The sequence below is a fragment of the Acipenser ruthenus genome, chromosome 5 (assembly GCF_902713425.1).
Source record: "Acipenser ruthenus chromosome 5, fAciRut3.2 maternal haplotype, whole genome shotgun sequence".
In the NCBI taxonomy this organism is placed as follows: domain Eukaryota; kingdom Metazoa; phylum Chordata; class Actinopteri; order Acipenseriformes; family Acipenseridae; genus Acipenser; species Acipenser ruthenus.
In genome coordinates, this window is record NC_081193.1 from 19,185,409 (window position 1) to 19,212,294 (window position 26,886).

Below are 26,886 nucleotides of genomic sequence, written 5' to 3' on the forward strand. Positions count from 1 at the left end.
GCTGAAGCGATATGCTCTAATTAGGTTAGCCAACTTAGCACCATTGGGATCAGGAAAATATCCACATCTACTAATCTTGCTTAGTTTGCTATTGCAAGAAGCCTGATATAAGCCTATAAAATTACCATAATATACCAACGTATGCATGTCTGATGTTTTCCAAAAGTGAAAGCTGCTGAACAGACTGTGGTGCCTTGCTATATAAAAGGCAGTTTAATGATAAGCAAAGATGACAAAACATATCAAACCGTCAAATGCATCAGATTTGAAACTGTCTTCAGTTAAAATACCTTAAAGTTGTGCTCATTAAAAATAACTACTTTAAACTATGGCACAGAAAAGAATATAGGCTGTCAGTTTAATTACAGTGCAATCGAGTTTTGAAAGTGTAACCTTGGATTCCATTCCTCTAAGTGAAATACTTGGTTTCTAATATAGGTCTGCATAATGTGGGTATGTGCCAAATGAACACATTTACTGTAATTTGCTAGAAAACATTCATTTTATTGGACTGTTGTTAGAAACCACAATACCAATTAAAATAAGCATCACGGCGCATTCAACAATTACATAACTGGTTAAAAAATAAAAAACAACACCTTGACCCTTAATCTGTTCCATTAGTAAAACCTGGCATTGGGGAACGCTATCTACAAGAGGGAAATAGTTAAAATAAACAATTAAATATATTAGCTACAATGCAGTATATAAAAAAAAACTGTCACAGTTCATCGTACTGGTTTAAAGGGTAACTTCTATCTGATGTTATTTTAAGTACTTGTATCAATCCACAATAGCAACCTGTTTACAATGCTTCACATCTGGGATCAATGTGTTTTTTTAATAATCATTATTCTGCTCGCTGTTCACTGCCAGAGTTCCTCACACTTCAGTAAAGTTATATCCAGTCCCGGAATTTGTAGGATCCAATTCATGCCTGTTATGCTCTACATATTTATATTAAAAAAGTAAAACAACATCACAAGTCACAAAGCAACAGCAAAGTCACAAAAAAAAACAGCATCCCACAAAATTAATCAGGTTGCAATTTCTAGGCACACCCATGCCACTGCAACTGATTCTTGTACTCAGCCATTATATAAATTAACATCACTTATTTATGTTGCTCACGTAAATAAAAAAAATAAAAATAAACATGAAACACAGTAACTTAGATTACAAATAACCCAACAAAATACAAGCAGAGCGCAAGAAAAGTACAAAGGCTTGCCAATGAGTATCTCCATCTTTGATCTTACAAAAAATCAAAGTTGCTCTCTTCTTTGCTGCTTACAAGTTCAATTTAAAACATGTTTTTACCCACAACCAGGCCTCAACAAGATTAAGCATCTCATCTTCTTGAGTGGTATGGCAGGCTAGTTTTATTATAATTTAAATGATGTAGTCATACATGGTAAAGGTCAACATCTAATTGAAATCCAAATGTAATATTTAAGTAGCTATTTTTTTTTTCTAAAGAGGTTTTCATATGATTTCATTTATTTGTATTATAGAACATTTGACATTTTGCCCCCAAAGCACTGTGAAGTTATTTCAAGAAAACTATTTATGAGTGATTAGGTTTTAAAACCTGCATTATCAAATTACTCTGAGCATCTTTTGAGACTATATATATATATATATATATATATATATATATATATATATATATATATATATGAGTAGTTGAAGTCTCCTATTTTGTTTGTAAAAACGAGCTTATTCAATGACATGTAATCAAACGACAATGTACAAACAACCAAGATGTGTATTATTTATATATGTGCAGTTTCTTTATATTACTTCAAGGGCTTGGACTGGCACTAAGGGAAATCTTGCCACATTTAAAAAGCACAGAATAATAATAATAATAATAATAATAATAATAATAATAATAATAATAATAATAATATTTCTGGTAAAATTAAACATTAAAAATCTATATATGTTAAATTGTTTAAATGTATAACGAGTGAATAAAATGCATGCATTTTTTAATTAATACATCTAAATATTTATATTGAGATGTTACAATTAAATCTTTAAAATGCTGCTTCTTTCTGACCAGTAATTGACTACAACATCATAATATATATACTGTATATTAGATCAGATGAGCCCGATATAGGCTTTAGCATATTGCAACAGGAGCCAGTTTAAAAGCTTAATTTAATCACAACCGTACATAATTTGGCTGATGACCTCTCAAACTGCAGGACCGATAAAGAGCCAATGAATAAAAAGCATATTCAATGCCCTGACTGTTTAAATATAAATGCAACACCCAGAAAAAAAAACCCAATAAATATGGTACTCAGTGGTAATACATGTGTATACTGTAACTGATATCATTTGGATATCATGGAGAGTTTTGCAGCACACAAGCGATAGAGTTTTTTTGTTTGTTACAGGAAATATTCTTCACACACTATATACCCTATTCTTTTATACCATGACAAGGGTTTACACACACACACATATATATATTATATATATATATATATATATATATATATATATATATATATATATATATATATTTTTTTTTTTTTTCTTTTTTTCGTTTTTTTTTTTTACATTCCTGGCAATGCACAGAGATGCACTGTGCCTGGTTGGGATACCTGGCTGATATCAAGTGTAATTGGCCCTTGTGTTATTTGTATTGCAATAAGCATTTCTTAACAAAGGACTTGCAATGTGATTACAGAAGATCATGAGGTGTATGTTTTTGTCTTAATAAACTGATGATCCTTCAATTTGTCCCTGGAAATGTTATGCATTTTTTGATAAGGTACAATGTTTTGTTAAATTCCTCCCTGCTGAAGTTGTTATGTTTAATGGTTTAATTAGAATTGTTAATTGTTTTATTATTATTATCCCCTGCACCTGGTGATCATTGTAAATTAGAGCCAGGTGCAGGGTATAAAAAGGAAGCAGCCAGTCTGTCCAGGGCTGGTGTGCATAGAAAGCCCGCTTGTTAGTGTGCGCAAGCGTACAAAGACAAAGGTACTGTGTAAAACGTTTTTGGTATTAGTGATTTAAAAACTGTGTGTTTTGTTGATTTTGTTTTAGTGTGTTACAGGTAAACAGCTTAGCTGTCCTGTTTTATAGTGAGGTTCCTGTATTGTGTTTAGTTAGTGCTCAATAGAGCTAGGTGTTTATTTAGTTTATTTTGCTTTATTAAAAATCTTAGCATGCAAGCGCTTTCAAAACCCTCTATTTCTGTGTCTGGGTCAGTATTTTAAAAGGCGAAACGAACCTGAACCGCAAGGCTCGTTTACAATATATATACTGTATATATACACACATAAACATACATACACACACACAAGCAACATTTCAACTGCATTTAAAGACAATTCTATTTGAAAGTGTATTTTGTGTTTCCAAAATGGACAAAATTTACTGAGTTTTATTCCCCAGTAGAATTATGCCACCTTTATAAAGAAAATTACAGTAACCACAAATTGCTCTCAACAATTCCAATACTTCTTAGCTTTGACCACTTTAAAATCAGACTTCTCTAAGATTATAAATATAACTTTTTATGGCTCTGTTATTACGTACTGTGAATGGGGAGAGTGGGCCAACCTTGTGGCTGTAGCGTCGGATCGCCTCTCTGATGTGGGCGGGCTGGATGGCATCGTTTTGAGCCTCGAGACCACAGGCTGCAGCACTCTGCAACAGAAAAACACATCAACTGTTACTAAATCAAAAACATTGCTTTCTGCATGGCTCTGCACAACAGACCTACAGTACACACAATCAGAAAATTGAAACCTCTGTAAATGCAACACCTAAATCTTATGACACAATTAAACTCCCCCAACTATAAAACAAAAGGCAGAGACGTCATCATTAATTTAAGCACACACACAACTATTATGAGGCATACTGAATGTCTCATTTTGGTTGATAAAAAGATTACTAAAATGGATTAATCCTTCTTCACTCTATGCGGCCTGTTGCGCTACCCTTGAATCTCAATGTTTCACTCCTGCTTCAAATTAATTCATAAAATGCAGCAGAGAAATGTATTAGATGGCTAAGATCCTGAAACCGGATGTTGTGTAGATCTCAATATTAAACACAGACTTTAATAAAGAAAAATGGAAGTCAATTATTCTTTTTTTAAAAGTGGTCCAATTTCCTTATTAAAAATGATTTATAACAGCAGCCACAGATCCACATCCATTTAGAGGGGCACCCTGACTCAAAGTTGAACTTCATCTTTCCTGAAACTGTGTAAAAAGCAAATATCTGAAATGTGCATTTCTACCTTTGTAAAGCAGTAAAGTATTATGTGGAAGAAAAAAAAAACAACAACATTCAGCTACACTTTTCCATATGCTGAAACAAAGAACTGTCAGAATCTCTTCCCTTGAGATCTTGTATTTTGATTATTATTAGTTTCTCCAATCTAATCCTACAAATAACTTGATTATGATAATGATGAAAATGAAGAAGAATATAAAACTACTGGGAGGGAGGTGTGAATCTGCTTTAAATCACTTATCGAAATCTGATCCTTTACTGTAGGTCAGTGAAACCCAATTAAACATACATAATGACACAAACGAAATGTGCATGGTACTTTGTACTTCGTAACTAGTTTGTCTTGAATCTTTGATGACCCACATTTTGATATCTTTCTTTTCTACTTTCTTGAATTAAAATGATATGCACAGACCTTCTTTCTTTTCCTTTGTTTGGCCTTGCTGCTGGAATTGTGTCCCAATCCACCATTCCCCAGGGTGCTTGAGTAAGACTTCCCTTGGCTCTGCTGCCCAGAGGCTGGGGTGGAGGGTGTAGATGGAGGGGTGTTTTCAGGTGAATCTGGGTTGCTCTTTACAGCTACAGACAGCCCATGAAGATGTGCCTAAAAATTATGTAGGTTTAAAAAATATTTTTTTAAATACATTTTGAAACAAAAACTAGTGTTAAAGTCCACACAAAGAAGCATCCACTGTTGAAATATGTTCCAATCTAGCAGATTCTATTTAAATTAAACATATGATGAGAAGCATGCAATGTCAGCACACAAGGAACATGTTAGAGAAATCAGCTATATTAAAAAAAAAAAAAGAAACACAGTGGTTTACTACTGCACATACCAAGCTGACATTTGTTATGTTCTCAGCGGCTACTAGAAAACAAAGGAGGTTAGCTGCATGAAATATGTGTTTGTGCTATTTCATACTTTTTATGTGGGATGCTTAAAATGTATTGCAAGCAGGGTGGGACAAATCACTTTGTATGCTGGTGGCCATTTGGCCACTAGCTTTCAAAACCTAGTGGCCAAGTGAACTTTTATAGTGGCCATGTGACAGAGAGCGAATTAATCCGAATCAACAAATCTCCCTCTCGACCAGTTTCATTCACGAATTGGAGGAGATGTGATTGAACAAGCTATCGGAGGAGGCGGGGCTGAGGGTACTTTAGGGGGCGTGATGCCGTAATCGGTTCCTTTGTTGTGGTTGATGGGAGGAAACGAAGACGCAGAAAACAGTGAGCGAATTGTTTGTATTTGTTGCAAATAACTGTGTACCATTGTCTTTGCCAGACGGCTATTATACATATCCGGGAGCTGCCGCTTCAAGCCAGCCATAAGCCCGGACTTCACTGCACCTGTACACCAGCAAGCACCCCTGGATCAAGCACCGCACCTGCACCTAGAGCACGCACTGTCCAGAGACGTGTCTGTATCTGTGTTGTGTGTCTGTGTTTTTGTATTATTATTTCAGGACTGCAACCCCTTGGTTTATACGCTGGCAATACCCATAGTTGGGAAGAGCCAGCATTTATTATTTACACGGTCATGGAGACTGGAAAAAGAAAATAAAAAGAACCTGAACCGTGAACTTTGTGGTTGTCTGGAGCACCTGCATCACCCTTTCACCTGCGCACTGCAAACCACACTTTCACAGGACAATATGAGGAGACATGTATATTTTGCACAAGTTGCTTTGTTTTCATGTAATTGGTGTTTTTTTTATTATCTTTAAATTGTGGGAGGTTAACAATATACAATTGAGGTGCCAGGGAACTAACTCCATACAATTCCAGCGAACTATATTCTCTGCATAATATGCCAGGGAACTATTTACATTAAATGCCAGGGAACTGTTTTCCAGGAAATAACTATATTAATCAAATGCCAGGTAAGATAACTATATAAAGATTCCAGGGAAGTGAACACATTTCTTTATTTTTCAGTTACTGTCATAGTCAAGCTGGCTAAAATACCAACACTCTGTTAGCTCCTCCTCATCATCTTCAATTATTCTCATTTTCATGGAGTTGGCCAGATGCGGATTTTCCAAATCCAAATGCAAATAGATTTGACTTTTGCTTCATTTTCTTTGACATTTTATTTAGGGTAAGTAAGAGATATTTTGAAAAAAAAAAAAAAAAAAAAATCACATGCCATCTAAGCTAATCAACTGAGCAAGTCAGGGAAACTCAATGGCCTATAACACTGCAGGACTCCTGTAACACAGATCTTTTTTTTTTTAAAGCTGTGTAGTTATTTTAAAGCTGTAAGGCAGCACAGACACCTCAACACTTCTTTTGCCCCTTCTTGTTGTTGGGGTGAGGGGGATCGCCTTGCTTTTAAAGTTTCTTAATTTTCTTTAAGTTGGCAACAGTTGTCTCTTCCGAACTGCATACAACGCAGAATTCATTTGGAATGATCATTTCCGCTGTTCTACGGAAGTAAAGGGGGCCGGTTCCACAAAAGGATTGGCTCTGCAAGATCAATAGGGCAGTGCAGATTCTAACAGTTAAGCAAAAAGCCTTTACTACAGAACCGAAGTTCTGTTGTATATACTGTGAATGCTTAGTCACCAATGTGACGACTTCATGGTAAAATCTGCTGGCCATATTAAAACTAAAGGTCTCATTTGAGGACCGGACGACCTGATCTGAACCACCCTGACTGCAATTTCATTAGGATACACATCCAGTTCAGCACTAGCATCAGGTCATTACGAGTTTGGTGGTGTGTTACTTAAAAAACAGTTGTTTGTTATATTTAGTTTTTATAGCCAGTGTGAGTGTCATGGCTGCCTAATCACTTTAATGGGAATAACCATATCTATCACTGGCAGGAAAGTAAAGAGCCATTCAACCACAAATAAACCTCAAAGATGGTGCTACAGCACATAAACTACTATATAAAACATATTATTATTATTTGACTTTTCAGGTGCATTTAACATCTATTCAATGTATAGGTGTGAATATGTATTTTTACCATGGTGTAAAAATGGCACCTATCAGTTTTATGCCACGAATGGTGAGACGCAGAGGATTTCTCATTTCTTGTGTCATAAAACTGATAGAATAAAAGATTCTTGGCAGTAACTTATTTCTACCACATGGTTTTAATTACATTTTCTAAAAAAATATTATTTCTACAGGATCGTTGTTTTTTCCCCCACCTTGGTCGAGTAAAATAGATGTGGAATCTTTTTCAAACCGATCTGCTTGCAGGTAACTGACTAGTCAACATGAACAACATCACAGTAGTGTCAGTAGAAGTATCAATTACATTATAACAGCTACAGATTCAGTGTAAGATCTAATTTTGCTACCAGAAGAAAAAAAAAAATTGTGTTTTCACGTCAGCCTAAAACAATTCAGCAATTTGTAATATTATACCATTAGCTGCACTCTTGTTTGAAAATCCAAATACTCCTGTTACTGTATGTGGGACCTAATCATGACTAATTAAGCAATACAAGATAATGCACTTAAAGATCATTGCAGAGTGTTGTGCCTAAATGTAGCACTGTCTACAATAACAAGTTAAAAAATATGACACTATAGTATAAAAAATGATTAGGCAATATTATTATTATTTATTATTATTATTATTATTATTATTATTATTATTATTATTATTATTATTATTATTATTATTATTATTATTATTATTACCAATAAACATGCAATTCTGTACCAGTAAACATGCAATTATTTTTTTAACAAAGTATTTGACTGCATTTCTACTTTACAACAGTTTATTAACATTATATATCACTGTTTTACCCTTTAATTTAACCTAATAGCTGCAAAAGACATTACCTCAGCAGTAGCATTATGGTACTGCATGTAAGCTGCTGATATTGCGTGGCTGAATGGGTCTCCGGCTTTAGCTGTCATGTCTTGTTTCACCAAAAGAGCCAGGTCAACCAACTACAAATATGCATAAAAAGTATTATTAGGTATATAAATAGGTTACAATGTCAATACAAAAATGGTAAGATACTAATCATTGCAATAATGCTGCACTAAGAAAGGTATAAAACAAAAGCAAAGAATCACAAATCTGTAGCTTACAAATTATGAGGGAAGACAGTAGTGATTTAAGTTGCAAAGCTGTAATAACATTGCAGAGAAATCAAATTAATCTCAATTTAAAAAAAAAACAAAAGCTTTGTGTAATTTGGGAACATCAGTGTAAAAGAGTTGATGTATTGTGTAAACATAATTGTTGTATCAGTACAATTAAGAGCATGTCACAGCAGTGAATAATCTGGTAATAAAGTACCTGTGCCACTGTCTCATATGCCAAGTAGGACAGGATTTCCATGGCAACAGCATTTGGCTTTACTTCCAAACTGCTGCAGTCCAACCATTCCCTAAATTTGGATGCTTTTTTGGCTGATAATGAGAAAGAACATACATGGTATTAATTTGTTTAGCTGTAACAATTCTGAATAAGGGGCAGAGACACAATATCATGGCACTGTCTTTATTAAAAACAAACAAAAAAAAAAAGACTGTGTCAAGCAAACACAAAGTTGGCACACTTCTTTCGTGTTTAGAATCCAGGACAAAGCAGCAATATAAACCAACTGCTTAACATAAATGTATATTACGTACAGTAGGCAAACCACTGTTAACTGGAACTGAAAATATATAGGATGAGAAATGGAATTTGTAACTGAATAAGCAGAGCAGGCCCCAGCAGCTCAGGTGACAGAGCACAAGAACACAGAGAGAGAGGCCAAGGTTCAAGTCCTTAACTATTTGCAACTCAAACCAGTATCAGTATATACATCTATCCCTCACATATTGATGATATAAAGAGTTGTCAGTTATATTCTGCAATGTAGACTACAGCTATGGTCAAACGTTTTGCATCACCCTATAGAATTAACTAATTTTGCTTTATAAAGTCAAATGAAACCTGCTGAATAATGTTACGTTAACACATTGAATTAGATACTGCTTAACGAAACACTGAGAACTGTGATATTTTGAAATCTAACATGAAATACTGTACTACTATTATGGCTTCTGGTAGACTTTTGCAATATCATTTTGTTGTTTCTTTAATTACATGATGTTAAACAAAATATTTCAATTATGTTCATATAGTTTTCTTTTTTAAATCATATCTCAATCCAAAAATTCTAGGTGATGAAAAACTTTTGGCCACAGTAGTACTGTACGTCCTCTCTCCTTTTGATTGGTGTTTTCTAATGTCATTAAACTTGCTTCAAGCACTGGATAGTAAAGCAATTACTATATAATGGTTTTTGTCCTCATGCTCATGGAATTATAATGATAGACACTGATACTGTTAAATATTAAGACTAGTCCTAATTTTGTTAGTGAAGCACAACTGAAATGGATGTGCTGAAAACATGTTTTGGTATATCCACTGACATTTAAAGAACAATAAGGGCTGTTTTTAACAGCCATGTGATTGCACTGTTGGACAATACTAAAATCGTCATCCATTTCACTGTATTTTTGGTGCTCATTTCACTTACAGCCTTTTGTTTGGTGGTCATGCGCTTACTTGTAATGTTTTTAACGGCCTCTCTAATCTCAATCCTTTGACCCTGATTCTTAGTCATCACTTCACAGCATCTGGAGAGATGTTTTGCTGCAGGATCAAGCCTGTTAATTTATAGTCTGTTATTGTCACGGTCTACAAAACACTTCCAGTAAGTAGGTTTGTGTGCCGGTAAAGCTTTCATTCTGTCAGCATGTTATTAGTGTTGGAATGTGGTGTGCCGCCTAGCATTGGTGATTACTGAATGGGTAACCCAGCAGGGGTGTATAGAGGCTCTATACAAGTGCCTTGTATGTAAAAGTTCCCTTTCACAGCTAAAAATGGATCCTCGCATTGTCATGTTTGTTGAGTCAGTTGACATGTGGGGAATAAAATATTATGACTTATAATTTTCAGCAGTTTGAGTGGTGGCCACTTAATATTTAATCTTTAAACCCAAATCCTTCTACAGTACTTATCCCTGCCTCAATCTAATAAAATCATGCTATTACTCCTTTTTACTGTGGGAAAAGACAAATAGGTAACACTTTACATTGTGTCTATAATCACTGTGTATTTAAATACATGTGTACATGTGTAATTACAATGTTATTATGCATAGTTACAATGTACTTAACATGTACATTTTTTGCACGATATAACCCTCACCCTAAACCCCACCCTTTTCTGATACAATTGTGTACTTACATATATTGTGCAAAAGGATTTACACATTAAGTACATTGTAACTACTGTACACATAACATTGCAATTATGTGTAAGTACACATGTATTTAATAAGTAACTACTGTGTAACTAAACAGTAATTTGAGACACAATGTAAATATTTACCAAAAAACAATTATAATAAAGCCATAGATGCTTAAATTCATAGTCACAGTATTCCATTGTAAATGGTGGTAGGAGCCAATGCATTTCTGTGTCTGACTGGTTTTATGAATGTCAAGAATTTTCATTTCGAAGAACTTAATTCTGAAAAAAAAAAAAAAAAAACCACCACAACAACAACCTGCCCTTTAACCACCCAGAATATTTTTTGGACTTTCAGAATAGATCTATGACAGATAGATCCTTTTAAATACTTACAAAAGCTGAGCTGTCGACTTTCACAAAATTCAGTATATTGTGCACAATCCATCATTCTAGTCTGTTTTTCAGCTCTCTGGATAAAAGAAAGCTAATGGTGAGAAAAACGGTATAGAATATTAAATAAAAGGTTTTAAAAAATGTATTTTTAATATCAGATTCAATGTATTTTTCCTTAATAAACATTTTAAAGTGTTTTAATTATCTGGGGCTTTTTTTCTTCAGCATAAACATCTCTATCATACTGCTGAAAGGCAACCATTCCATTTGTTTTACATAAGTTCCAGATGCACCTGACCAATGAAAGAATTGTGCATACTGTTCATGAGCAGCAGCAGCCATGTGTTATCATGCAGACAATCTGTGCTTTAATCAGGTGCATACGTGGGAATACCATCAAAGTTCTCCAAGCATCCAATTTACAATTCAAAGGGTTTTTGTTAAATTCTCGGGCATGTTACAGTCAAATAAAACACCACTTAAGGTAAATGTTTGTAATATATTAGATAATAAGTATGCAGTCTACATGAACACACTCAGAAGCCCCAGGGACTTAATGTTATTAATGGCTTCCTAACATGACAAATAACATTCTTCTGTAGTGTTTAAGAACTTAAGCTTTTAGCAATTGCAGCAAAATAACAGTGCTTTTATTGCAGCTCAGCCTATTCAACAGGCATGTAATAATAATAATAATAATAATAATAACAATAATAATAATAATAATTAGTTACAGTATAATAAATACCTTTGAAATGTTTTCTGTTTACTTCTTACTGAACTTGTTTACACCTTGAAATACTAAGATATTTGATAGTTCAGGTAGCCCTGCCTGCTAAACACTGCACAAAACAAACCTTACTGGTTGGTAAAACTGTTAAAAAAGAACAACACTACGTTACATTATTATCCTAGCTCTTTAATCCTCTGTTAGCAGCTGAACTCCAAATTCACTATCCTGTGGGTAGTTTTTGGGTGATATAAGGTTATGAAATAATGACATGATAATAAAGGATTATGAATACCTTTGGATTGTATTTACAAAAAGTGAATCTTCTAAATTTTCAGTTAGAAACTGTTTAAGAAGACCAGCACCTTTCATTGAGGGTGTCACAACCACAGCTGCAACACCAAACAATTTCATACTGTACCCTTTCAGCGTACCAAAGCAAGCCATGTCAAAAAAGTAACAGCATATTGTTCTGCAATTCATCAACAGATACTATTGATGTACAGTACCATCTAAGATTTAGTTGTTGGAATGTGAATAAAGATTTTCTTTTTAACTGTTTGCAATTAATAAGATAATGTTTTAAAATTTCAGTCTGAAACTAGGCTAGATGTTGGCTAATAAGTGACAACTAGAAAAAAAAAATTCTTTAAGGCCCACTATCATGCCTCAATTCTTCTTCGCATCCTTTGCTTTGCAGACTGACTGCAATATACAGTAGCTACACTCATGGGGTTAACTGTACCTATTGTAATTTTTTTAATAATGTCCATTTTTTGTTAAATAAGCAGTTGGCAAGAGGTAAAAAGCTTATTTGGTGTGCATACTTTAATGCAGGTCAAATTAGTGTTCTAGATTTTGCTGCCTTTGAGAATAATATCCATCACCATCGTAAGAGAGACATTTTTTAAATAGTTCAACAGTACTGTATGTATATACCTATTGAATCACATGCACATGCATCAAAGTGGGGCAGATTCAGAACATATGCTAAACAGACAGAGGTATCTTTCCTTACTCTTGTTTGCCTGCTGTTCACGGAGACCACCCCTTCCCAAGATTCCCTGCAGGCTACAGACTCTTGTATATAACTCGCCAACCCCTTCTCTTTAAACTCCTGCTTGAATTTATTACTGCAAGTGTTAAATTTTGGGCTGGCACCTGTATTGAAACATTTCCTGTCTCGGACCACTGATTCCTCAGTAAAATTACAACATGCTGTACATTTACTAGATGTATTTTAATACGGGTCATAAAGCCCACTTAAGGTTTATGACTAACTTTTCCGGGACTTTAAAACTTGGTTTTTACAGCTCTTAGTTTTGAAATGTGTAGAAGCACAGTTTTACTTGCTACATCGTGGGAGGTTACAACAGTAACTTAATGTACAGTAAGTGCAGAATAAAGACTTTGCTGATATTCTTTCAGTTGGCCCGAACAAAGCTGTAATTTAACTACAGTCAGCTGAGAGAAACATACACAAACACAGAATGCAAGTCAGAGTACTGGTTTAAGTAGAGGTTTCTTATAGATTCCAGTAAATACCTCCAGCTTTCACACTGTTAAAGTTTTCAGAACACAAGTAACTTTCCCAAGCTACATTGTTAATCAGTAAAAACCTTGTCACACTAGTTTCTTTATTTCTTATTAACCAAGTTTCTTAATTTCTTCTTAATGTTTTCGTTTTTATGTATTTAAAAAAACATTCCCCTTTCTCTTAACTTAAGGCCAACACATCTGTTGTAAAGTATAGCATACAAATACAGTCCGGAGAATTGGTGTTCAGTACTGGGTGACAGCACATGATACATAATTGCTATAAGCCTATTGCGACCGGGTGGTGTATGTGTTATAGTTCTAATGCCACAAGTAGATCTCTTTGATTAATTTTCTTGATGGTTTGGTATATTTCCAAGTATGCAAAACCTCTCAAAATAAATTTTAAACATATTTGTATGTATCTGTGTTTAATAGTTTGTTGCTTGTAGACAACATTCACAATGGAAATATCTCTAAACTGAAATCTGTAATTCTGAAGGGTACAGAATCTGTGTTTTATTGTAAATATAATTTCAATATTGTAGTGCATTGAAATGATATATTATTATTTCCGACATGTGGCAGTGGCGCAGGCGTTAAAACTCAGGGCAAAACATGGTACCAAAACCACTTCACAGGATGAAGTCTGATTGCACCCGTTTATATATAGACCAAAAAAGACATAAGAAAAAAAAAAGACCATTACAGTCTCTGGATCCTTAATTGAATAAACATATGTTGGATAAAGACAAAGTTAAATCAAAGCAATTAAGTAATGTTACAGTATTGCAGTACACTCAGGATGTCTGGAAAAATGTGTCCTTATTTCCAATGTTTTAAAAATGAACGTACATCAATTACTTGTTTACCAGCTGTCATGGAAACACAGATACAAACTGAAACAAAATAAACTCCATTTTGAAATGTGAAACAAGCACCAGTGTTATTATAACTGTTTAAATTTCACGTCCTCATGGATTTCCACTAGACATAAAATATTATGTCTAGTGGAGCTTCCAAACTACTACACTACAATTTACACAACAGGGTATTAATGGGCTTTCAGATAATGTAACTATGGTAACACAATAGGATGGTATTGGTCATATTCATTGTACTTTGTTTTCAGTACCAGCATTTCTTCTTTATGTACAACCCGTCAGATACACTCCCTCTATGTACTGTATGACATGGCTGCTTTTAAATGAAACAGCTGCTCTCAACGTTGTATTTACATTTGTAAATAGAAGAGAAATGCAAATCTATAAAAATATAAGAAAATATCAAGGCACTCTCCCCTATAGTCACCTGTTTACAATACATGGTGGTTATTCTGGAAAATATTAATATTTATAAAGAAATACAAATGTCTGTAATTACATGTCTATAAGTGTACTTGATTTTAGATTATGCTATATTTTTTTCCTTTGATTTATAATTTGCATGTTTGTGTACTTTGATTGTGAGGGATGTAAATGAGAGAACTTGCAAAGCCAGCATAATCGTTAAACATTGTTATAATTACAGTCAAATAATTAAAGAGAAGATGTGTTGTTTCTGAGAACAGAGAAAAGACATCAAGGAAACAGCACAGCACTGAGGCTCTAAATTATTACAAAGGCCACTGTATCTATATATTCAATTAATTATGCTTCAGATACCACACCTTGAAAATCAAGTGATGTGAGCTATTTCACTAAATGTTTTTCCTTCTTTATGCAAGTCAAGGTTGTTATAATAGTAGAAAACACTACTGGAGGCTTTGAGTAAATTGTTGATGCTCATAATGCATCAGTGTAGAAAAATGCAATACGTCTAAGACTTTTGTGACATGAATTAGTGAGAAAAACCTTGCATACCTGCACCCTCATTTATATATATATATATATATATATATATATATATATATATATATATATATATATATATATTTTTTTTTTCTACTGACTCCATGAGACACTTCCTGTCCCAATTGTTTTGCTTTTGATGAAGAAACCATATGTGTTTCATGAATACAATGATTATGTGTATATTAGCTTTGCCATCTGATTGTTTTTTAACCAGCCTGGACAATTTTTGTCCTGCCTTGCCAGCAGTGGCACTGGAACAATTTTTAAAGTGGGGGTGCTGAAAGCCATTGAACAAAACTGTAACTCCTGTATATGATGGAAGCCATGCAAAGCCAGGGGGTGCTGCCACACCTCCAGTGCCCCTGCTTGCCGGTTGCTGGTGAAAATATTTAATGGGCTGTTTTTTGTTTGTTTTTTTTCCTCACTCAAGACTGTGATCATACTGGGACACATTTGTTTTTTTGTCCATATAAAGCTTACAGCAGTATACCTACCCAATTAACCTATACGCAACAGCTGATGCCTATCATCGGCATCTATCAATCAATTTGCTGTTGGTGTGGGAGGAGGCCAGTGTCTTGTTGGCAACCCTACTGTGTATGCAAGTCTCATATATCCAAATGGTATAGTGTGCTCTTTCAAGCAGCCGGGGGAGGGGTGGGTTGGAGATGTGTCATTAAAAATCTCATGGAATTAATGTACAAAGTTGACCTTGTTTTTTTATCTTCAAAAACAACAGGAGCAAACTTACCACTAATTATTTTTTTTTCTTTCTTCAGACTACTATGGTACCTTCTATTTTATATATGTTGTGCCTGTTTGTAAGCCTGTTTTGTAGTTGAACCATTCTATATGTATACAAAATATACCTATACTGCTATTTGTCTCAGTTCATGATGCCAGATGCTGATCACTATGGACAAACTGGATAAAAACGATAAAAATAGGAGACTGTGTGGTCCAGTGGTTAAAGAAAAGGGCTTGTAACCAGGAGGTCCCCGGTTCAAATCCCACCTGAGCCAATGATTCATTGTGTGACCCTGAGCAAGTCACTTAACCTCCTTGTGCTCCGTCTTTCGGGTGAGATGTAATTGTAAGTGACTCTGCAGCTGATGCATAGTTCACACACCCTAGTCTCTGTAAGTCGCCTTGGATAAAGGCGTCTGCTAAATAAACAAATAAAAACAACAACTTATCATCACTGGACATAATAATATATTTGCAATTATATGTACATATTCCCTGTATTCAAATTAAGGATCTTAAGTAAGATGTATTTAAACCTGTTTCATACATATAAAAACACATATAAACACTAATAAAACACTTATAAACTTCTTAAAAAAAAAAAAAAAAAAAAGAAGATTTGATGAGTACTTAAGAAGAAGTAACACATGGCTTTCCAAATAAGCACTGGCAACATAATAACTGATTAGGCTGAAAACAAGTACTGTGTCTGTCACTAACATTAGGATTGAAGCGTTTGTGAAACTTAAAATGTTTCAGTTTGGATTTGCTTAATGGAATTTGGCGAAACAAAATTACAATTACATCATCTAGTTGGTTGGAGTACTGGTATACTGACCTGACAGTACAAGACCCAATTATAAATTATAAAAGCAATGTTCAGCCACACTAATCATTTTTAACTAAGTGTGGTTCTCATGTGATGGCAGTCAACACCTCATAGTAAATCAAAGATTCCCTTTACATCCTGTTCTTATAAGCAAATCAAAATTAAGATTTTTGCTATTCAGTATATCCAGTTCTTTGGAAATGCATTTCCTGATTTTTCCTTCATCAATGACAAGGCTAGCTTTTAAAAAAAAGTACTTCTAATTTCAGTGGCTTTTGTCATACAGCTCAGCGTTCTTTGATACACAATTATAAATTATTATTATTATTATTTTTTAAATTATTATTACCTATTATTTCCTGGTTGCTGTGATATATTATATATATATATATATATATATATATATATATATATATATATATATATATATATATTTTTTTTTTTTTTTTTTGGTCGCCCTGTATCACTGGTCATGTTACATGGAGCGTGACAGGTTCTTGTCAAAAATATAGGTTCTATTAATTTAGTCACATTGCTGCACATATTCACTGTCACTGCCTTTAAAAGGTGTTTCAACCCCTGTGATGTACTTATTTCTGCTCGGCAAGCATTGCCCACAGCTAGAGTTTTATGAACAGTTGGCTCCAGGGGTAAATTGAACAGATCTGTTCCAATTTAGCTACTTGATCCAGTGATTAGAAAAAAAGTGAAGTTCTTGCCACAGAAGTGCTGTTTTTGTAGGAAAGTACAGTCTATGTATCTCCCAACAAATCTCAGACCAGCACCCCAAAGAGTCTCTCTGCAATCTTGGCATTATGGAGAAACAATACAGATCCCACACAAGTTGACAAAGATACTTTTAAACAATACCATCTGATAGTGGTGGAGTAAGTCAGAGAAAATAATAGTTGGCGAGGAGATCTGACAGAGCCCTAGAAATGATTGATGGCTTGCCTAAAGAAATACAATCCAGGCTGCTGACAAAGCAAACTCATCCTTGTGTTGTATGATCCGAAATAATACAAAAAAGAGCATCTTAAAGACTACTTTCTATGACCTGCTCTACATGCGTGGCTTTATAAGGACAGTTGAGTTACTTTAAACACTACGCTTCCTCAATCAAACTTTTTTTTTTTCTTAAATTGTATCTGTGAGCCATCTTGTCTTTTTAACATTATCCCATATGTTGGGGTAATTACTAAATTAGAAACTCAATTACTGTTTTGTTTGGTAGATGATAGCAAAGGCTTACTGATCTGGTATTAACAAAAAAAATAAAAATAAAAAAATAAAACAAATATGAGTGACAGCAATAGATAAATTTGAATTCAAAATGAACATGAAAATGAGTATAAGAAAACTGAAATTAAAAGTACACCAAGTTACTTCCCAGGAAATGTGGCATTCTGAATTGATTCAAATTTCAGTGGGCAGGTAATACATTTTGCCATAAGGCCCTGCTCTCTAAACAAAGTAAGAGCCCCTGGAGAACATGGTACTTCATTCCCTAATATTGTTCTGATCGCTTAAACATATCCATTAGAACACTCCATTAAAAAAAAAAAAAAAGCTCAGAAAACCACAGCCACTCTGGGCTACTTCCAGGATGACTAGAGCTTTATTGAAAAGGGACATGAAACGACTTGTGTTTCTATGTTTCATTATTATTATTTTTTTCCCCTTTCTGGCACTTAAAAGATTCTCATTTAGGAAATATAATTACAACTTTTGCCTGGAAGGTTATGAGTTTTAATTGGCAGTTTCCAAATGAAAGACAACCATTTTCTTTTCTTCCTCTAACTCTGTAAAAAGGAAAATAAATATATGGAAAATATGAAAATGTTTTTTCCTTTCTAAAAAATGTAATACCTCAGCCACTGCTTTATTAGAACTGCTTATACCTAGAACTGCTTATACTGTGGTGCAAAGTTGAAATAATTATATAGAAACAGAACTTAAGTCTAATTTGATAAAAGGCTGCTGACACTGCAAGACAAGTATTTTAGCTCAGTATTAAGTTGGTTCACTCATCTCCTCACAGCTTAATAAGAGTAGAAGTAACCTGTCAGTTGAAAGTGAACCTTAAGGTTCTCTTCATTTGAATGCTCCTGCTCATTAGCTCAGCTTTAACTTTAAAAATCCAAAGAGTGTGGGTGTTAAACCGAAATGATCCTTAAGCAAATGACTGGGGATTTTCAATTAATAAATTCCTTTATTTAACCAGCTGAGGAAATATGTTCTTTGCTATGGATGGGGTACTTAAGTACAATGATATAACAAAATGGATAATTTTTTATAGCACTGGGCAGAATATGGCAGTAACCTACTGTACTATATAAAAGTTAGAATCTTTATTTTGGATCAGTGGATTGTGGGACACCAGAAGACTAATGGCAGTTCTATATTTTTTGGGTGTGTTTAGTTCTCCCAAAATAAATCTGGATACGACTGAACTTGGAGCCTAGTTGTCTGCTGTTTTTCTTATTGTTACACTTACTTTTATAGTACAATAATGATGACGTGGTAATATACATTAAAGATAGGAAATTGCATTCCCGTTCTGATTACGGTACAAAAAAAAAAAGAAAAAGAAAATGCTTGATGCAGTGTTAAGGTTTGCAATGTTGGAATCTACATAGTGTTATCCGTAACAATTGGTGTGCCACATATATATATATATATATATATATATATATATATATATATATATATATATATATATATATATATATATATATATATTTTAAATACAATAACTATATTTCACATTAAATCAAAGTTTATTGGATTTCTTAAAAGTCTGAATATCTGTATGACTATAGACAGCCGTTTAGATGCGACTGATTCTTGTGACATTTATTAAACAATAACATCAAAGGCCTATTTAAGAAAAAAAAGTCTAACACAGTTACAGTTAAAATATGATGTGTTTTTATAGTTAACAATTAGAAGTAGCTGAGATACAGAGTTTTCATTTCATCTTAATATAAAGTCCAATACATTGGCTGATCTTAAAACACAGCAAAATAACTATTTTATTTCATGCTTTTTTTACAAGCAATGTTGAAAAAAAGTATTTGAGAAACTCTAATTGTTAAATTCAACGAGCTTGTGTTCTGAATTCGGCAACATAACAAATACTACTAGTACCACCACAGCAATGTATTAGCAATTTACAAAAATATATTGGTGATATTTTACTTGGTTTCAAATGCAATAACAAAATGGTCAGTATAAAGCTGAATTTAACCAGATTTGTACTTTTCATGAAATGAAAAAAAAAATTATGCGTTCAACCAGAAGTCTTATGTAATGTTATCAGGGAGAGAGACGACAGGGATAAAGGCATCGCATTAAAACTTAAAAATGTAGCTCTACTATTCTTTTCAAAGGGGAGTTTATTTTAAACTAAATATTTTTCAAACATATTTCGTTTCACAAAATCTAACTATAAAGTTCCCCATAGTGTTTCAGACTTTGAACTTCATCGCCTTTTTCTTGCACTAGAATCAATAGCCTAGTGTAACCTGCTTGTTGCTATGTGAAGTATGCAGAGGAATGTAGTGTTAAGAACTGATACTGGGGTGGAGGAAACAGTGTGTGTCATCCATGGGAGTGTGTAATACAACACACTCATTACAGGAGTGACAAAACGTGGAATGCATTGGAACACAACTATATCCAAAAATTACGGTTACCATAAACAGCCCTTCTAAAATGAGTGTGTTCACCTCTGAAGTTGTACAGGAAAGTGCAAATCTCTCACTTAACCACATAACCACAAAATGCCAGCTGAGATTATAATTTTTGGGGGGTTTTCAGCAGTGTCCACTTTTTAACAAAAGATGACCTTAAAAGTGTTCTGTTTTTCTTTTAAAGTATATGATTTCAAACAGTTAGCATGTTGACTGCCACCCACCTCCAGTCTCTCCTGCTTGACTTCATCAACGTCATCATCATCAAACAGGGCCAGGAAATCTCCGGTTTGATCAATGGAGCTGAGGAAATCGTGAGCCAACTTCTGCCGTTTGTTTACACTGCTGCTGCTGAATTTGTCTACATGTGGGAGAAAAGGGGAAGGAAAAACAGCTACAGACAGTTTCTACACATCTGCTGCACAGCTGTGTCTGTTTATACCTGACCCCTGCACTTTTATCAAATGAGCCTCTATCAGCTTTCGAGTGTTCATTTTAATTTAATTTTCACCCAAACCTCAAACAAATAACAGAAAAGACCAACATAACCGAATTTTGTATTTAGAATTCGCGGGTATGATTCCAGGAAGATCAAGTACACATTCACAGTGTAAACTGACAGAAAATAAAATGTGGCCTACAGTATTGTAATGATCTAAATACACAATAAGAACTTTAATACTGTCACACTAAAAAGTATAAATCTGCTTTTTTTGGGGGGGAACCTTATTTTTTTCAGTTATGTCAATAATCTATAGTTTTTCAACTCAATGTTACATAATAATCTTTTCAGTGCCTTTGTCATTTTATAGTGTCTCCCAGTGTACCAATGAAGAGAGACTCAAGTTTATTTTTGAGCAAGGGTTAAACATCATGAACAGGACAATAAAGACACTCATCTTGTAACTGAACTCTAACACATTCAATTCTAAACAATTTGTTGTTTGTTTTAAGATAAGATTGCTCAGATTTATAATATTGAACTAAGGACAAGTTTACAAGCTCAGTATCTGATTTCAGGCATAATTTAAGCAATGTACTGAATGCTTCGCAGTACAACTATATAACATACAATGATACTACTTAGAATTTCTTTTTATGCACAGACACAGTACAGGCTCCTGTGCAATACAGACTGTTGGATTTTTCCTTCCAAATGCTGCCTTTAAAATGATAATCCCATTGCTCAAATTACTTGAGGAAAACATCTAAATGAGTATTTTAATGTATTGAAAAAGATATTCCCCTCTTATCTTGCCTATTGTTACACAAATGGCTAGGACAGATGATTTTTCCTTCTCTTGTTAAAACTATTCATGGTAAATATGATAAGCTATATTTTGGAAAGTTGTTTTAATCCTGGGTTTTAATTTTTGGTGTAAAACATCACCCAATATGCATAAAACATTTGACATTGTTTTTTAATGTATTGAGAAAAGTAGTTTGATTATTTAAAAAAAAAAAGAAAAGAAAAAAAAGGTAGGCTAAATAGAGAATGAGTAAAAAACAGCCACCTATGTAACTGAGTTGAAAGCTCAATTTCCCATTCATATAAAATAATTCATGTTAATGATTTTAAAAGACCCTGGTTTCTCCTAGTTCTTTTTTCCATGAGCCAAGATCTCACATGAATCGAGTTTGTGACTTAAGTTAGAGCTTCGGAATATTATCTGCACAACCTCAAACTTCATCAGAAGTGTGCCAGATATGTCACTAAAGTACTTGAAACAAACTGCAGTGTCAAACATTCTGTAGTGAAAATATCTTTCTTTTTTTTTTTTTTTTAAGATGCACATAGGAATGTTCTACAGTACATACAGATGCACCTTTACTAGAAATTAATTTCTTCAGTCTCACTGTGTAGCACTACATATCCACTGAATTATATTAAAGACATTTACAATGTTTAAATTCCCAGGAAATCAGGAACCTTACAATTCATACATGGGCATCCAAAAACATACAACTAAAACAAATAATCAACAATATTATTCATTCATATTGGTTTTTACAATACATATTCAATTATTATACTACATACATGTTATACCTTTTATGAGATAATCAACTTTTTTTGGTGTGGTTTAGGGGTTTAGTTCGGTTTGTTTCTGTTAAATGTATGTATGTATATTTGCATTACAAAAAGTTAATTAAAACGGTCTGCTAACCTGGTTTTGGAAAAGACTTACATTGGTGCTGCTGGAATCAAAGTTTAGTTAAGAAGTAAAGACAAAATACTAATATTGAATACAGTACATACCCTGAATTCAAAATACAGAAATTTGAGTCACTATTGGAAGCAATTTTTCTATTTTCTATATTAAACTTGAAACTGAAGAACACATGAATCAAAATGTCAAATCCCAAGTCACAAAGCTTTTCTACAGAATACATTATTTACCATACTGTATTCTGTTTAATGTATTTTTTTACAAGAAGTTGAAAATATTCACCAAATAAAAAAACAAAACATACCATATGTGTATATCATTGAAATGCTTGGACACCAGAAGTTCAAAATGCATTTTCTTGTGAGTTATGATCTCTATAGTGTATAGGTTGTAATTACCTGTTTCAAGGGCTTCTTCGTCATCAATACTTTTAAGGATTTTGGATTTGTAATCTCGGAAAACCATGTATTTCAACAGTCGTTTCATTTTTTTCTGGAAAAGAAAGTATGTTTCTAACTAATAAAGCAGAAACATTATGCCTCTGTGCACTAGCGGAGCGGAGTGAAAACACTGCCATTTTTAACTCTTGCATTAACTGGAGGAAACGTTTTCATGCTTCACTTCTGAAACCAGCACGCTGTTAAGAGTGCATCTGCCAAGAAGTATTTATGTAGTCAAGCAAATCCAACATTGAGTAAAATATAATTATTATGACATTAACTTAACACAAAATCGGTACAGAAAAGCATAGTAGAATTGGAGAAGAAGAACACATGTTTGCATAATTGCAGTTAAACTGTTTTAATCATATAAGTGTCCTTTCTTATGTTTGCAAATAGGGAACCTCATGAGTGGAAAATTATACATATTTCTACCTCGCAAATTTACCTTGTCTTTTCGCATAAGAAATAAAATGTCTTCAGCAGTTATGACCCTAGCCCCTCTTAGCTGTGACACTTCAGCAGCTTGCTGTAACTAAAAAGAAAAAAGAAAAACAAAGTGTTTCTGACTTTTCAATGTTCAAATAACACTCAAATAATCCCGCACATGGTATGGGATCTGTGCAGCGTATAGAATAAACACACAGTAGTTTAGCATACACAAAGTTCTTCATGAAAACAGGCCAGCAACTGTTCTACACACTGACAGCTTGATTGTGTCTTTGAAATCAGAGCGTATGGAAGAAACCAGCTAGATTAAGATCAATAAATGAAAACCAGTCCTTTAAAAATACAATAAAATCTACACATCCTTTTTTTAAGCAGGAATTCAGAACCTCCGAGCTCAGCATTAAGAAATACATTAATACACCTGAAAATAATTTTATGAAATTCAATCCCTCATGCTCAGACGAGCCATGGTTTCACTCAGTATCACTGGATGAATAAGTATATTATTAATTCGAGCTCCCATGCTGGTACAACGTGAACAGCCTATTCAGAAGTTTGAGAAAAAAGTCAACAACAACAGTAGCTGTTTCTAATATTCCTAGAAAAAAGAGTTTTTACTTTTTTTGGCTGCTGCTCAATGGGCAGGAGATCCAGTCCATAAATCATTATATTGGACCGGTCATATTTTTATTATATATTTTTACGCTCACTGCATGCACACTGAATTTAACTGTTTTTGATAATACACTCAATTAATATTGTATTAAGTTTAATACAGGGGGAAACTTTCTCACAATATGTAATTTACAGCAAGAGACAATAACCAGTAACGGTAATGCTAGATAAGCCAGATGTTCAAAAATAATATTATCACACAGCCTGTAAGAAAACATTACTGAAAGAACTATACAATAATGTTAACACCACAATTAAGTCCAGTATTAATTGGAGTTAGTTAGTTAAGTAATCTAAAACATAATAAAATACTTAAATAAATAAATGAGGAGTAAGGATAACATTTATGCTCTCAGTGTCAATTTGTCAATTGCATCTTTGTGTCATTACGTACAAGACTAATCTTTCCTTCCACTCTGTTAGTTCCTAATTTGTAAAATGTTATTTTAGAATGCAGGAAAATAATGATGTTCATATGGAAAGTGTCTCCAAGAAAAAAGAAAAGAAAAGATGGCAGATATGAAGAGCGTCCTTTCAGTTGGAGCTGAGATTTCTTTTTGTTGCTTTAGGGCTACAACACGTCATTAATCAGTGTCACCTTTTTCACGAGATGATTGCATTCCAGATGCAGAGCAGTTCAATTAGAATTTGGTTAGAATTAATAAAACCTTTCATCACAAATCTTTTGGGGTTAAAATTCCCAAATACGTTGAAATCCACAGCTGCTTTACCAATGCATGTTCTTACTCTGACATACCTGACTGCTGTTTTAAAGAGCCTAAAGTTTAAATTTAAAAAACAAAATTGTACCAATGTTCTTCATTTTTAATTTTTAAATTTTTTTTTAAAATACACTGAATAAATACTTTGACCTGACACGGAATGAAAAGCTATTTTTTAATGAGGTATAGAATTATGATTGAACTAATTTAAGTACAGTAAACAATTACGAATAACTACATAATAAAAACAGATGTATTCTTGTAAAATGTCTGAACCTTTATTAAATGGAACAAGTCAGGAAAGATTATATTATATATATATTATATATATATATATATATATATATATATATATATATATATATATATATATATATATTACACATACATATTCTATTGTTGGCACACAGAGATTATCAATGTTTTCAATGTTTTTTTTGTGAAAGGAAAATAAAACTGTTCATATTTATAAAAAACACTAATAATAATAATAATAATAATAATAATAATAATAATAATAATAATACAAAACAATAAAAATAATGTTACATAAGAAATCAAAAGTGTGCCTAAGTTGTTTGCAACTAGTTTTGTAAAATTCTGTTCACAAAACAAATACATAAGAAACCTTGATAATTCAGGCTCAGGGAAGATGAGAGGGGGTGTAAATATAACTTTGTCAGGCTTACTGGTTGGTGATTTACTGATCCCCTAAATAACATCATTAAAATGAAATAACAGTAACTAAAATACTGCAACACTCCTACAGTAGATAAATATGGGGAGTCATCCAATTACTACAGATCAAAATATAACTTCAGGTTACTTACCGTAACCCTGGTTCCCTGAAAGAGAAGATGACCACCAAAACATTACTTATGGGATATGCCTGCTTATTGGTAGGCATTTACTGAGCTCTTTATATCAGATCTGCCGATAGACCCCTTCCTGGGGTGACGTCCTCGGTCCCGCCTACCGAGGGATTAAACAAACACAGTCAGCCCACGGAAGCCACGTTCTCTTTTTGCATCGAACATGTGAGGGGCGACCGATGTGACCTCACTGGTTGGGAAAGTATACCAGTGCTGTTGTGAAGGAGAAGGAACGGCAGCATATGAAGGACGCATCAGAACAGCATAACCCAAGGTTAGCAGTGCAAGCGTGCAACCTCAAGGACCCTCGTGCCTAATGAAGGCAAGAAAGGACCTATCACATTAAGGAGATAAAACCTGGAGAAAGTATGTGACGTAGCCCAGCTAGTCGCAGTACAAATATCGAACAACGAGGCCCCTCTTAAGAGGGCCCAAGATGTAGCCAACCCCCTGGTAGAGTGTGCCCAGGTGGGGGCAAGCCAGCACTGTCATACGTAGTCGAGACTGTCCACAATCCAGTGCGACAGTCCCTGCTTCGAGAGCAGCTGTCCTAGGGTCCGTATACCGTGACAGACAAAGAGCTGGTTAGTACGACACAGAGCTCTTGTCCTATCCACATAACACCTAAATGCCCGCACCGGGCAGAGGAAGTTCAATCTCCTATCCTCTTCCAAACAAAACAGAGGTGGATGGAAAGACTCCAGTTCCACAGACTTGTTCAATTTGGAATGCTGTGATCACCTTAGGGAGGAAAGCAGGGTTTGTACATAGTGACACCCTGCTGCCATCTTCCCAAATACGCATACAGGAGCTATTCAATCACGCTTATATTTCTTTCTTCTTTTTTTTTTTTTTTAAACTGCAAGGCAGTAAATACACCCACACACACAAAACAAGCTAGACTATGCCTACTGCGTACTGAGCACTGTGTGCACCGAGTATCGTGTGCACTGAGTGCCCCGAGTACCGTGTGCACCGAGTGCATGGAGTGTGCTGAGCACTGAGGGCGCTATGCGCACTGAGTACCGTGTGCACCGAGTGCCGTGTACACCATGTGCACTGAGCACCAGGCACAGTATTCACAGTGTGCACTGTGTGCACCGACTGTACTGAGCGCGCTATGTGCACCAAGGTACTAGATACCGTGCACACCGAGTACCTTGTGCACTGTGTGCATGAGTACCATGCGCACCGAATGCACTGAGACGCCACACACAGTGAGGCACTGAAGTACTACACCGAGCTGAGCGTGCATGAGGTACCGAAGCA

General features: G+C 34.3%; 1 protein-coding gene across 3 annotated transcripts in view; it reads right to left on the minus strand.

Annotated features, from left to right (window-relative positions):
* Positions 1-26,886, minus strand: part of LOC117403042 (transcription initiation protein SPT3 homolog) — a 204,548-nt gene that overhangs the window by 34,510 nt on the left and 143,152 nt on the right. Inside the window, exons 4-11 of one of the 3 annotated variants that reach the window (XM_034004896.3) lie at positions 23,347-23,433; positions 22,857-22,950; positions 20,512-20,648; positions 10,898-10,973; positions 8,555-8,667; positions 8,089-8,199; positions 4,691-4,879; positions 3,568-3,678 (exon numbers count right to left, since the gene is read on the minus strand). In XM_034004896.3, the coding sequence (XP_033860787.3) occupies positions 3,568-3,678; positions 4,691-4,879; positions 8,089-8,199; positions 8,555-8,667; positions 10,898-10,973; positions 20,512-20,648; positions 22,857-22,950; positions 23,347-23,433 (918 nt within the window). Of the gene's footprint in view, positions 1-3,567; positions 3,679-4,690; positions 4,880-8,088; positions 8,200-8,554; positions 8,668-10,897; positions 10,989-20,511; positions 20,649-22,856; positions 22,951-23,346; positions 23,434-26,886 lie in introns of all 3 variants that reach the window. The other 2 variants (XM_034004894.3, XM_059023763.1) reach the window with 2 other exon arrangements.